At 37.5% G+C, this 13,495-nt stretch overlaps 1 protein-coding gene and 1 long non-coding RNA gene across 2 annotated transcripts; both read right to left on the reverse strand.

Annotated features, from left to right (window-relative positions):
* Positions 1–1,203: 1,203 nt before the first annotated feature.
* LOC147283729 (uncharacterized) lies at positions 1,204–5,423 on the reverse strand. Its single transcript, XM_086245325.1, has 5 exons — positions 4,943–5,423; positions 4,175–4,272; positions 4,034–4,099; positions 2,977–3,856; positions 1,204–1,487 (listed from the first exon to the last, which is right to left on the reverse strand). Exons 1-4 carry the CDS (start codon positions 5,344–5,346, stop codon positions 2,985–2,987), a joined length of 1,440 nt encoding a protein of 479 aa, XP_086101451.1. The 5' UTR covers positions 5,347–5,423; the 3' UTR covers positions 1,204–1,487; positions 2,977–2,984.
* Positions 5,424–10,836: 5,413 nt separating this feature from the next.
* LOC147283730 (uncharacterized) lies at positions 10,837–12,137 on the reverse strand. The gene is made up of 2 exons (XR_015122445.1): positions 11,503–12,137; positions 10,837–11,273 (listed from the first exon to the last, which is right to left on the reverse strand). It is a non-coding gene; the product is annotated as an uncharacterized LOC147283730 (long non-coding RNA).
* Between the last annotated feature and the right edge of the window lie 1,358 nt (positions 12,138–13,495).

Below are 13,495 nucleotides of genomic sequence, written 5' to 3' on the forward strand. Positions count from 1 at the left end.
TCATACCAAACATATATTTAAATTATAAAAAATAGTTTCTCAAAATTCATATTTTCAAAATAAATCATAGTTTTTTAAAATATTTTTTGAATTAGATACCAAACGGGCCTTAACTTTTTTTTGTTTTTTTTGTTTTTTTTCTCATGATGACCATCGACCGTTGAAACCTGTATCTTAACCCATTGTGAACTTGTATCTTACATGGTGCCTTTAAGAAAATCATACCTTCTATCCTTTATTAGCCACCAAAAAATAAATCAATCCTACAATAAAAATAAAAAATCAATTATCTGAAATTAGTCTCCAGTCATGACAGCATTTAGAAAATGCACAATTACCAGCTTTTATTGTTTTGTGTCCAAGATTGGCTTCCTTGGTGCTAAAATTAACATCTCCAAATACAAACTTCTTGTTGAGTTGCATTGTTACACCACAACACTGCACCTCGCTCTGATGTCCTATAAGTTGCAGGCTCAAAGTGGAAGACTTCTTTCATGCAAAATCTTATCATTTTCACCAAAATGACAGTACTTGTATTTGTTGAACCAAATAATGAAAGAACAATGTTACCCGTTAACTTCAGTAGATGTAGATGATTCTTGGGATGAGTCGCGTACAAGGTCGCTCTCTTTAAGACGTTTCGCGGCTCTGCCCAAGATGTGCAAGCAGTTCAACGATGCCTACGACGCCTCCAGGATAAAACAGCCCCAGAATCTCCTCTGTCTAGATTCTTCCGTGCACAAAGGAAGACCCGAATACAAACACCCTTCTGATATTGTTGCTTGGAATACTTGTTATGCTCAGAAAATATTTGAGAGAGGTTGAAGAAGAAAACAGCCCAAAAGCTCTGTATTTTCTCTGTACTCTTTTTTTAAGCTACTGCACCATTTATTTATTATCCTTTAAAACCAGTAAGAATGTTGTGTCTAACAAAGAGTAACGTTGAGGGCTGAAAACGTGGAGCCAGTTCCAAGTTGTTGAGAAAGACTTGGTCACCTACTGACCAAGTCCAACCAACGTGTATAACAAATTGAAATAGTTTTTTTTTTTTTTAATAAACACCAAAAAGAAAAACCAATAGTATTTATTCAATACAGAATTTTGGAAACACATTTTTGAATGCACCACACACAACACATGGGGTTAGGGGGAACAACTGGCTCTAATCGCGAGCTGGGGAATATAAACAACCAAGGAAGTAGGTAATTAACATAGTATTTTCATTAAAAAGCACATCATAGAAGCACAAAACTTGTTTCCATGATTCAATTTGCTCGTAAAGCCAGTAGAGAAGAAGGATTCTAGATAACAATTTACGTACACATGCTGCAATAACACACCTAGAAGCACCAAAGCATCACCTGTCTTTGAAAGAATCTAAGTTTTTAGAGATATCCTTTCTCTGCTCGGCAAGCTCTTCCTTCTTCTTTGCAGCCATATTTCAAATATCTTCAATCCTCTTTGAAGTATTTTGTTTGTTGACCTCCCTAGTAGAGAAAAATAATATACAAATTGACACAATGGAACAATTCTTACAACCACTTGCAAACTACAGGGGGCATAGTCCACACTTAGATGAAAACTAAGAACAAAATTTATATCAGAAAATTGAAAAAGTCAAAACTCTTGTCTTAATTTTCAATCATAACAACTCCAAGCCTCAAAGAGCCAAAGGAACAAGCAAGCCCGACCAAAACCATTAGGCAAATAGAAAAAAGGGATAAAAAAAATGGAAATTGAAAGAACAAACAAAAACCCAAAGGCAACGTAGAGAAAAACAACCAAATCCCAAAGGCAACACAAAGCAAAGCAACCAAAAACTCAAAGACAAACAGAAAGCAAAAGCCAAAGAACAAGGGAGCTCGCCCAGAGTTGAAAAGAAGAAAAATTCAAATAACTAGTAGCAAAAACCAAACCAAAAGACAATCAAATCAAATTCAGAAAAAAAGAAAGAGGAAAACCTCATTTCAACTACACATTCATACAAGGCTTACAAGCCTATCTCAGCATTTTCCACATTTTGTCAGACTGAAGGACCCCACCAGCAAGGAGAAGGTAGAACACATACAGATAATTTATACATTTAAACCCTAGAAATACCCACACCCAAATAGAAGTCAAGAGCTCTGACTACCAACAGAGATGGATTGGGGGATGAAGGGGGAAGAATGATATATAAAAATGAAAAAGAAGCATGAAGGAAACATAGCAAGACTTCAAAGATCCCAAATAAAAGGCAAAAAGCTTTAAGTTATGGCCCTGGGAAAATACTTTTACAATTAAATACTATCCCATCATTCAAGATTCACATGTGAGCAAATTTAAACCAACTGACATATTTTCTTTACCTCCAGCCACTGATCAAGTCAATGACACATTCTTGACTCAATTACAATACACATTTTTAGCCTCTGTCGAGCTTCTATATCATTTACAGATGCATATTAATAATCCTATTATAAGCCTTTAAAGGCATTTGGATCCAAAATGTCTTTCTTGTTGTATAGTTTCATTATATTTATAGGTTTAGATTAGTGGTTATCAGCACCTGCATGTGGGTGACTATGTGAAGTCTGAATAGCTTTATGGTAGACCATTTTATGTAAGTTCACATGTGTTATAAGTTGAAACGTATTATTAACATAGCAAAACTTAATACTCAAAAGACAAAAACCATTACTCCATATAAGACTACATGGGAAGAAAATCTAAAATATCAAATAGGTTATAGTTAAGAAAGAAAATAAGTGAAAAAGCACTGTAACCTACGGGTGAAAAATTGGACATATGGGAAGTGGAACGCACAAATCATTACTATAGATCAATAAATAGAGAACAATTATATCAAAACAACAATTGTTTTGAAGAGTAAAAAGTTACTTTTGCTCCCACTTTTTGAACACAGTACAAACATAGTAGAATAATCATCATTAACAATTTGTAAAAGCAAGTCATAAGCTACATAAGAAGCCATACCTCTCCAACTATGCTCCAGAACTCGGTCCTTGCCCGTAGGCTCCAGGACTCGTTCCTTGCCCGTAAGCTTCAGGACTCGTTCCTTGCCCGTAAGCTCCAGGACTCGGTCCTTGCCCGTAAGATCCAGGACTCGATCCTTGCCCGTGAGCTCCAGGACTCGGTCCTTGCCCGTGAGATCCAGGACTCGGTCCTTGCCCGTGAGATCCAGGACTCGGTCCTTGCCCGTAAGATCCAGGACTCGGTCCTTGCCCATAAGATCCAGGACTCGGTCCTTGCCTGTGAGCTCCAGAACTCGGTCCTTGCCTGTAAGCTCCAGGACTCGGTCCTTGCCCATAAGCTCCAGGACTCGGTCCTTGCCCAAAAGATCGAGCTGTTCCCTGGCCCTGTAATCCACCCATACCTTGCCCATGAGTTTCAGCCTGTGGTGGACCATAATTCCTATCATCTCCCCTAAATTCTCCCTGACCAGGAGGGGCATAATTCCTCTGATCTTGTGGGAAGCTCCTTTGTTCTCGGGGATAATTCCTCTGCCCCCCTTGGTTGTAGTTGCCCTGATATGAAGGTATTGGATCTCTCCCTGGCTGATATGCATCCCTACCACCAGGAGCATTCATTGGCATATGACCTTTGTTCTCTCCTTGTCCCGGTGGGCTGTAATTCTGTTGTGGATGATTTTGTGAAGCCCCATAGTTCCCTCCACCTTGCATAGGCATCTGTTGACCATATGAGGGATTCCCATGTTGATTAGGCATTGGTCCTTGCTGATCAAATCTTGGTCTTTGGGAATTTCTGTTACCATCACCGTATCTTCCCCTCGGCTGCCTTCCATACTGAACTGGGGGTGGTCTTGGTATGATTGTTCCATTAATGTATTTGTCTCCTGATATTTATAGAAATCAACTTTAAATTGAAAACTGAAACACTTGGGATAGATGGACCAGCTCAACATTTTACAAGAGTCTAAATGCAATCCAAAATAGCATAACTGGTTGAATCTGATAAGTTGTAACTCAGCATTCTCAAAGAAAACAAGCATTCTGGTGGAAAAAAATCCTACCTCCATACTCCTTGTTTTGTGGATCAATGTAAGAATCTGGCAACACAAAAATAACTCCAGGCAAACCTATTTCAATAAAATGGAAAATTTAGCATCAAGACTATCATTTTCAATGGCATCATAAAATGCTATCAAAATTACCATTGAACTTTTCCGACTCTGCCTCAGACATCACAACCTGAAATCCAGTATATGTTGTTGTGCTACAAGCATACATTTTCTGTTTTGCCTCTTCCACGCTGAATCAAAAAAAAAAAAAAAATACTCATGACCAGCCAAAATTACTGTATATAAGACTGCTACAAACTTAAAGCTAGCATGAACAAAATGTTCAAGAAACTATAAGCATTGACATAATCAAATCCAGAAAATGACTGACAATCAAGTACATAAAAAGCCAATAATCTCTGTATCATAAGAGAAACTCAGAATTACATGGTACACTTGGAGAATCTAGAAAAGAACTGACATTACAGAATCATTGGACTTCCTTTTTCCTTTGAAAGTAAAATATTTCATTGGGATGAGACTGTAATATTTTCTTTTTTCCTTAAGGGTCAGTTGGAAGCAATTATGCCAGAAATTGCACAACCAGTCAACCACGGACAAAGGTTTTGAGGATTTCTGCACTTTGCAGCCTATTGATTCGTTCATATTCCTAATCTCTAATCACAATCATACTTGTGCTAACTCTAAGAGGAATTTTCACAAGTACCCTGTAAAAATACTGTTTCACACACATCAAAATGATTTAAACAAGGCCCAAGGCACAACTCAAAATTAACATTTCTACTCAAAATCCTCCCTTTTCCCCCAAATTTTCTAATCAACCAAACACAATACCAAAGCAAACACACACACATGAGTAGATATATAAATATATAGAGAGAACGAGGAAGGGTGTGTGACCTGATGCTCAAGCCTTTAGCACAAGTTTCCTCATAAGTTCTCACCATCTCCTCAGCAGGAGGCTTGTTGTCTCTCCCGAAATCCATGACAATGAGCCAGTGATTGTAGTCGCACCCTTCAAACAATATCGTATCGGGGTCAATCTCGTCATTTCGGTTGTTGCCGCCGTAGTACGAATCCGATCGCGCGGAAGAGAGCGATGACGACCTGAAGGACCGAGATTGGAGTAGGAGGGTCGAGGACTGTGGGGGCGAAGTAGGGGATTGTAGGGAGGTGGGGGCGTGGAATAGAGGAGAGGAAGAAGAGTGTGGAGCTGAGAGTGCGGAGGTTGCAGAGAGAGAACGGTGGAGGGTTGAGACGGAGGTTGTTAGGGTTCGGCGGAGGCGGAGAGAGCTCAGCGCCATGGCTGGTTCTGCAAGAAGTAGACTCTGCTGGGGTTTTGAGAGTGGGATTTTGGGGGGGTTTTAAACTTTAGAGAAAGAGGTTGGGCTTATGACGATTGTACCATTGAGCCCAAGTTGACCTTCTCATTTGACTGCATGCAACTCCTTATCTTACAATCTTTCTTTCTTTAACCTTGTTTTTATTTTCATGGCCAAAAAAAAAAAAAAAACCTTGTTTTTATTTATTTTCTTTTTTTATGAAATTAAAATCAAAGAAATATTAGCTAGTTCCTGTTTCTAACTTTCCTTCCGGCTAGAGACTAGTCCATGTTGTGGGCTACATGGGCTGTAGCCCATGTGGAAATTTTTTTTACTAAGCTTAGTTTCACACTTAAGCCCACCCCCAAATAACCCCAGCCCACTTATTGCCAACCACCCAAAGTCTTCACTACTAATCACTACCATCCGAAACTCTCACGCTTTCACTCTTCAGCTCTCTCTCTCCTCTCTGTGGCTCTCTTCCCTTTAGACTTCATCTTCGACACATCATCTTCTCTCCACTATCCTGGACCACATGGTCCACTGTCCACATCTTGCAATCTCTACTACTCAACTTCAAGTTCTTAGGTAGTGTTTGGCTTCTCTTTTTTATTCTTTTTTTTTTTTTAATTCTCAAATTTTAAAATTAAGGATTTGATTATTTTATATGATTGAAATTAAAAATTTGATGATTAAATTAGGACTTGATGTTGATTGATGTATTTGTAAATTAATAATTAATGATTTTTATTCAGTGAAAAAATATAGGGCACAACTTAAGTAGTCATATATTGTATTTGCATTACATCTGTAATTGTTCTTTTGTTATCTTTTGTTTTTATATGAGTTTTATTTATGTATAGATATGTATTTTGAGGAGTAATAGACTCAGTATGTCCCATCTTACTAGGTGTATTTTTTTTTAATAAAATTTACTTTGTATCGTTGAGTTTTTTTATAAGCTAAGCTTTGCTCGTCATCCCTGCTTCTGCCCTTTTCTTTTAGTAATGTGTGTGTCAAGGAGGTGTTTGAATATTGAAAGTTGAAACCGTGATTTGTCACGACTCATACTGAATTTAGATTTTCTCCTTATTTTTAAATATATGACTTAATTCACATGGTATTATGAAATACAAAGATTATAAAAGTGTTTTGCTTAAAAATATAGATTATTTGAATTTATTACTAAAATATAAAAAAATTATAGAAAATTACATTAAAATCAATCAAACATTTCTTAATACTAAAATAGTCAATGTGGATTTTTTTTTTTACCATAATGGTCAATGGGTTTTAGTATTCTCTCATAATGGGCCGCATGATTTTTTTAAGCAAAACTTTTATCAAAATAACTCTAACTATATCCCTATTTTCAATTGAAGATCTCGTTTTCATTTTGATCTAATTAAGGACTATAATTAAATGTTAGTCTTAATCAAGGATTTTCGGTCAACTCTATTATAACTTCTGTTAAAATCATGTGCCAAGCACATGACCAATTTTAAGGATAAAAGTGTCTATTCTTCTAAAGAATAATTACAACAACAAAAAAAAAACCAAATAATTACAAAAAAAAAACTAAAAAACTAAAATAATTACAAAAAATAAAGCTAAAATAAGTAAACAAATATAACTAAAATAGTTATAAAAATAAAATTTAATTAAAAATTTTTAAATGAAAAAAAAACTATGGGTAAGGGGTGCAAACCCCCCCCCCCCCCACCCACCACCGACTCTCACTCTCTTTCCCTTGTTCTGCCACCGGCCGACGCTCACACACACACACGCACTTTCTCTCTCTCTACCCCTGGGCGCGAACGCCACCAAACCAATTTTAGTTTGATAACATTTTCCCTTTTCCTAATTTGCCCTGACCTTCTCCTATATTTACACCAGGCGATATTCAATAACTTTTTTTTTTTCAACAAAGTTCTCAGTGGTTGAGTTGGTATACAAAGTACAACACCACTCTCTTTGGATCCTCTCTCTCTCTCTCTCTTTCTTTTTTAAAGTATTGTAATTAATTAAGCAATTAGAATACTGAGTGTGTGTTGGTGTTAATGATCAATTATGTGAGACTCTGATGAGTGATGAGTGTGAGAAAGAGAGAGAGAGAGAGAGTGGGCATTTGACTCAAAAATGGTGACCGTCACATAGTCACCAATAGTGGTGAGATTTTGAACCGAAAAAATGACCGAACCGAACCGGTCGGTGGGTCTTTTTTCTTGGGTTCGATTGATAATCGGTATTCGGTTGGTTTTCCTTACCGACCAACAGGTGTCGATTGTCGACTCGATTTTGTATCTGAAACCGATATATCGACCGATTATTATTATTTGTTTATTTGTTTATTTATTTTTAAATACGTGGCACAATCGGGACCGTATGATTTAGGGTGAATGTGATTATCATGCACCTTACCACACCCCATTACCCGAAACCAAAATAACCTAAAACACTCATTAGTCACTCTCTCACATTCTCTCGAATCTCTCAGTCTCAGCCTCTCTCGAAACTTTCTCTCAGCCTCTCAATCTACATCTCTCTTGACTCTCTCTAGATTCATGATTCTCCTTCTCAGTCTGCATCTCTCTCATTCTCAGTCTCTCTCGACTCTCACTTTATCACTCTCAGAAACCTATCTCTTTCATTCAGAGTCACCACCACTCGAGACCTAACTTACCACCATCTCCGATCTCCACCGTTGACCACCACCACCACCAGAGACCTCCCTAGAGTCCTCTTCCCCTTCGATTGACACCCTAAAGCCCTAAATAATCAAATTCCTAAGTCCATCTAAAATCCCTAATTTGCACTCTCAACCCTAAATCCCTAATTCCCTCTTTGGCTAGCTCAGTCTCTCCTCTCTTTGTTTTTGAAACAATAATTGGAGCACCATTAATTGAGCGATTTGGGTAAGTACTTATCTCAATTTGTGTTTCGGGTTTTGATTTTCTTTAAAAAATTTGGGGAAAAGCATTAATCTTCGAAATTTAGGTCAATCTAATATGAATTTGTTCATTTATACGTTGCAGACTGCACAAAAGTAGGTTACATTAGGAATTGTGTGACATTGGAGCTAAGATCACTTTAAAATTTGGTAAGTCCCTACATTTAGCATCTTAATTAGGGTGTATAGTTTTTAATTAAAGGCAAATTACATATAAGTACCTTAACTATACCACCATTTTCAAGTTAGTATCTCAACTTTAAAAAGTCGCACAAATATACCTCAACTTTCATTTTTTTGACAAATACATACCTCTGTTAGTCATTCCGTTAACTGGTGATGGAGAAGGCTATGCGCTGGGCTTTCCTTTCTTTTCTTTGGTTATTTCTTCTTCTTCTTTTTTTAGTTATTTCATTTTAAAAGTTTATTGGTTTTTTTTTATTGTTTGCATTCTGAGGATTTGAAATAGTTTCATGTTCATATGTTTTTCTCATACTCTAAGCATGATCGTGGTTTACAAAGAGATTTTGAAATAGACTTGTGCAATGATTTTAAAACAGGGGAATTTCAAAAAGCGACGTGAGGTCTTAGAGTTAAACATGTTTTATAAAGGGTTTTTCTGAAAAGGTATTTAAACTTTGATTTCATTTCCATTTAACTGTTTACTTACTGAGTTTATCTCACAGTTTTTCTTGTTTTGTCTTAAATTGTCTCCCCAGGTAGTAGCTTTGGTGGAGGTCGAGCCAATTACCTCGAGGCATTTACGTCCATATTCCTACTCGGACCCAGTAGGCGCCATTTTCATTGTGTAAAAATTCCTTGTAATAGATTAGTAGCTCTGATAACCACTCTTAAATTTTAAGATGGTTTTTCTGCGAAATTGTTGGGTCCGAGACCCTTTTTGGTTGTGGTAGTGGTGGTTGTTGTTTTAAAAGTGCTTTTACAGGTTTTCAAAATTTTTGGATTAGTCCATTTTCAGGGGAAGTTCTGTCGAATTTTCGGTAGGATTTTCTTTGATTTTGGATCTCACAGGACCTCTCCGGGTTTCAGGGTGGAAATCCAGGGACGATTCTGTTAAATTGGGAGATGGATTCAGCCGAATCCTTTGTTAAATTTTTGGGGTTTCAGCCGAAATCGATTACAAGAGAATGGATTCAGCCGAATCTTTGATAAACTTTGTGGTTTTAGCCGAAACCAAATTGAAAGGAACCATGAAAAGAAGTTTCATCTACCTAGTGATAACAAAGCTTTGGCGGATGCACGTTCCTCTGCTTCTTTCTTAGATAACTTGACCTTTTCTGCAACCTTTCGGTGTTATTTTCTCAATGTCTTTCTCAACTCCATGCTGCCCCCTTTTATAGGCATCATAGGGGGTAGAAGATCAGCTTCAAAGAGGCTCAGAATTAGCTATGAATTCAAAAATTGAATTCAGAACTTGCAGATGGATCACCAATCTCCTGCATTTATCCTTTTTTTTAACTTTCTTTTTTTCTCTTTGCATTTATCATTCATCCTCTATTTCTTTTTCTTTTTTAAAAAAGACTTATCTTATCTTCCTAGTATTTTTTTTTTGCAGGTATTTCGATTTGCTGGACCCCAAAACGTGAGCCCATGTCCTTAATTTTATCCCCTTTTTTTTTTTTAGAAAATTTATATCTCAACACCTATAATCCAAAGCTTACTCTTCGTGGTCTGCATCGATCACCTTGCCACATTCAGAGCAAATTTAGTTCATGGTTTTGCAAATTCATTGAATATGGCGGTAAAGTGAAACAGCCCAAAAGTATAGGCTCAAGGGTAATTTATTTTGCCTATTGAAACTTAGTTATTAGACTCTTGCAACCAACTTTGGATCTTGACTCTGTCATGCAAGCAAGTGATTCTACAACAACCTTCTCAGACTGCAAGAGACAATTGAATAGAAAACATTTCATTAAGAGAAAGTAAGAAACTACTAAGAATATCAAGAGAGATCAAGTTTTATCTCTTTGTAACCTATTGAAAGTCGTTTTGCATAATCATTGACCACATATTACTGGTAAGCAGTAACAATGACATGCTATTACTGGCAAGCAGTAACAATGATTTGTTGTTTCTTGCAAGCAGTAACAATGATGTGTTGTTACTGTTTGACAGTAACAACAATAGCCTCGCTTACATTTTCAATTCTACGTAAAAAATTGGTAGAAAGTCTTACATATTAAACCAAACAGTGAGACACCACAATAGGAAATAGGCGCACCAAATGCATAAGCTGAGCTAGTTTAAGTGAAATGACAGTCATCTTAATCTGATTTAACAATTCAACTCCAGCAGTTGAGCAAGTAATCAACAAGATGAGCTCCTTAAAACTGATTCTAAGTTCCCAGATATGTCGAACCCATTAAAACTGATTCCAAGTTCCAAATTAGTTAACATGGCTTAGCTAATTAATCAAGTACTCAAATGAAGCAAATTCCAACAGCTAAACTTACCATCTCTTGCAGATTTAGACCAAAACCCATCACCTAAAAACTCAAGTAAGGACCAATGAACCTAATCAAAATTTGCAAAAGCAAGGGAAAAAATATACAATTCATCATATTTTGTACTTGAAAAAACACATAAATATGATGATGAGTTTAGTGAAAAACAGCTAGTGAAGAAAAGCATAGACAGCAGTGGAAATATAAACCAAAAGAGCCGAAGAAACCAAAACGACAAGAGCCACAACATAATGGACCGTAGATTTACTCCCACATGAGACATTGATCATGGACACCATTAAAAACAGGCAACCCATGACGAATCCGAAGGCGGAGCCCAAAACTCAAACCAAAACTCCAACCTAAATCCAAATGAAATCACATAATCCAAACATAAAATGAAATCAACGATTATTTTGGGGTGCCAAAATCTGAAACCCCAATTCAACGGCAGTGTAGCCATGTTTCCAAGCTACTTCTTTGCTTTCCTCGATCTACATCAAAATAGTTAAACAACTATTAATTACAGGTAAAATTTTAATTCTCACACAGTCAAACCTAAAAAATGTAGCTTAGTAATCTAAATAGCACACTTCACACCACCAATGCCCAACAATCCCATCAACCATATGAATGTGCATTCAAAAAAAGCATATTTACACAATTAAAACATGCACAGAAATCATAATGTATATGCATCACGTAGATGTATGCGTGCAATACCTTTCATGTATGGCCTTGCAAGGTCCTAAAGCATACAAGATCAGTGGGGCCAAAGGTGAGCGGAGTCTTCCCCTGAGACCTTGCATACCCAGCAACAACAATAATTCACCACCTAAAACCAAGTAGATCTTAAACCCCCAAAAACAATTTATATTTACCAATAATTAAAAAATATATATTTATATACACACACGAACCCCCCCATCTGTGTCGAGCAACAAGGCTCGCTTCTGCTTCAAGCGCTCCCTAAGTGAGTTGACAGTCTTGTCGTCGCCGAAACATTGGCCTGAAAGCCACTAGCTTCTCAGCGTCGATTCATCGCCGTGGCTAAGTGGATGGGCGATCGGAGGGTACCTCCGTGTTCAGAATGACGAGAGGAACAAAACCTGATAGTCTGGTGCCTCATCGTGGCCGAAAGAAGCATATCGCCGCCGGAGTTGACTCTCAGTTTTCGACTCGTCGTGTCGTCATCGATGACTGGATAGACAATCAGAGGTCATGGGAAGGAAGAGGAGGAAGCGGCAAGCACGTGGAGGTGGGTCTTGCCGCCATCCATGGTTGGACGACGATGCATCGAGGAGAGAGAGAGAGTGACGATGAAGAGAATGAGGGAAATGAGAGAAATTAATAAGAGAAATGAGAGAGGGAGCGGAAGAGAGACGAAGAGAGAAACAGAGAAGGGAAAGAAAATTAAAACGTGGACCGGACAAAATAAAATGTGGGCCGGAAGAAAATCAACTGGACCCATTGGGAAGGCCTATTAAGGAGCTGGACTTTAGAGGAATTAGGTAGCTCAATGTGGATGTATTGATAATTATTTGTAATAATAATGATATAAAGTGGGTTGGGAAGCTTATCGGCCACATTGTAGACCTCTTTTGGCTTAGTCCCTAACCATTATCATGCTCAATAACAATTATAACAACATTGAAGCCTAAATTAATAATTAAAGCCTAACAAAAATTGGGCAGAATCTCAACATGGTTTAGATTTTTACCAAAGGATTTTAGATAGCAAGCCTAAATTCTAGCAAAGCCTCAACTCCAAAACCACCTCGGAAGCGTAGGGCTCGGCACTACAAGTGCGTAGCAAAAAGCAGATCTCAAATCAGACTTGAGACTAGGGAATTAATTACAGGCAAAAGAAAATTGAGTTGGACTTTGGGAGGAAGAGAGAATCGGGCTTGAGCTAGCCCAATAAAGAAATTTTGGGCTGGCGGGTTGAAGGCCGGCTTGGTGTAGGAATGAAATAGGCTGATAGCCCTATTTATAAGTAAAGGCCCAAAGCCGTGCAAGCCTAAGACTTGACACGCGGCCCTTTTGTTGGCTTTGTGCATAAAGTGCACGCAAGAAGAAAAGAAAATGGGATGGAGAGAAAGAGACACCAACGTACCCGAGTGTGTTGGAAGGAGAGTGGGTCCCCGCGCTGCCCAATTGGCGAACGACACACGAGATAGGCCCGCTCTGGTTGGACTATACATCGCTGGGCGATGTTCTAATTGAGCAACACATCGCCTGCCTAGGCACACTGGCACTGTCAAATCGTCAAGCACAAACAATCCAAATTGCGCCACATGTTCAGCCTTTTTATTTTTCTTTTCAAATTTTCGTTATATTTTAATTAATTCAATTTCAAATTCATAAAATATTCATACGAGATTTGAAAAAAAAGCCGTCAATTGTGTCGCGTTCATATCGACAAATACTATTTTCCAATGGCTTTACTTTTCTCAATATCCTTCTAAAAATTTTGATACTAAGGAAAACCTTCTAGGAAATTCTAATATCTTTATTTTCTAACATTCAATCTAACTTTGGTAATTCACCAAAATTACCTTGAAACTCTGAAAATTGATTTGTAAAATCCTACAGGCTCATCTTAGCGAGTAGTATTTATCTTGAGCCTCAAACATTATTTTGACTTCCAAAATATTTATGAAAAATCCAACTCCTTAATTAAATTTTGGAAAATCAAAAATATTTTAATTCTCTTT

Source organism: Dryas octopetala, chromosome 5 (assembly GCF_963921425.1).
Source record: "Dryas octopetala chromosome 5, drDryOcto1.1, whole genome shotgun sequence".
NCBI lineage: Eukaryota > Viridiplantae > Streptophyta > Magnoliopsida > Rosales > Rosaceae > Dryas > Dryas octopetala.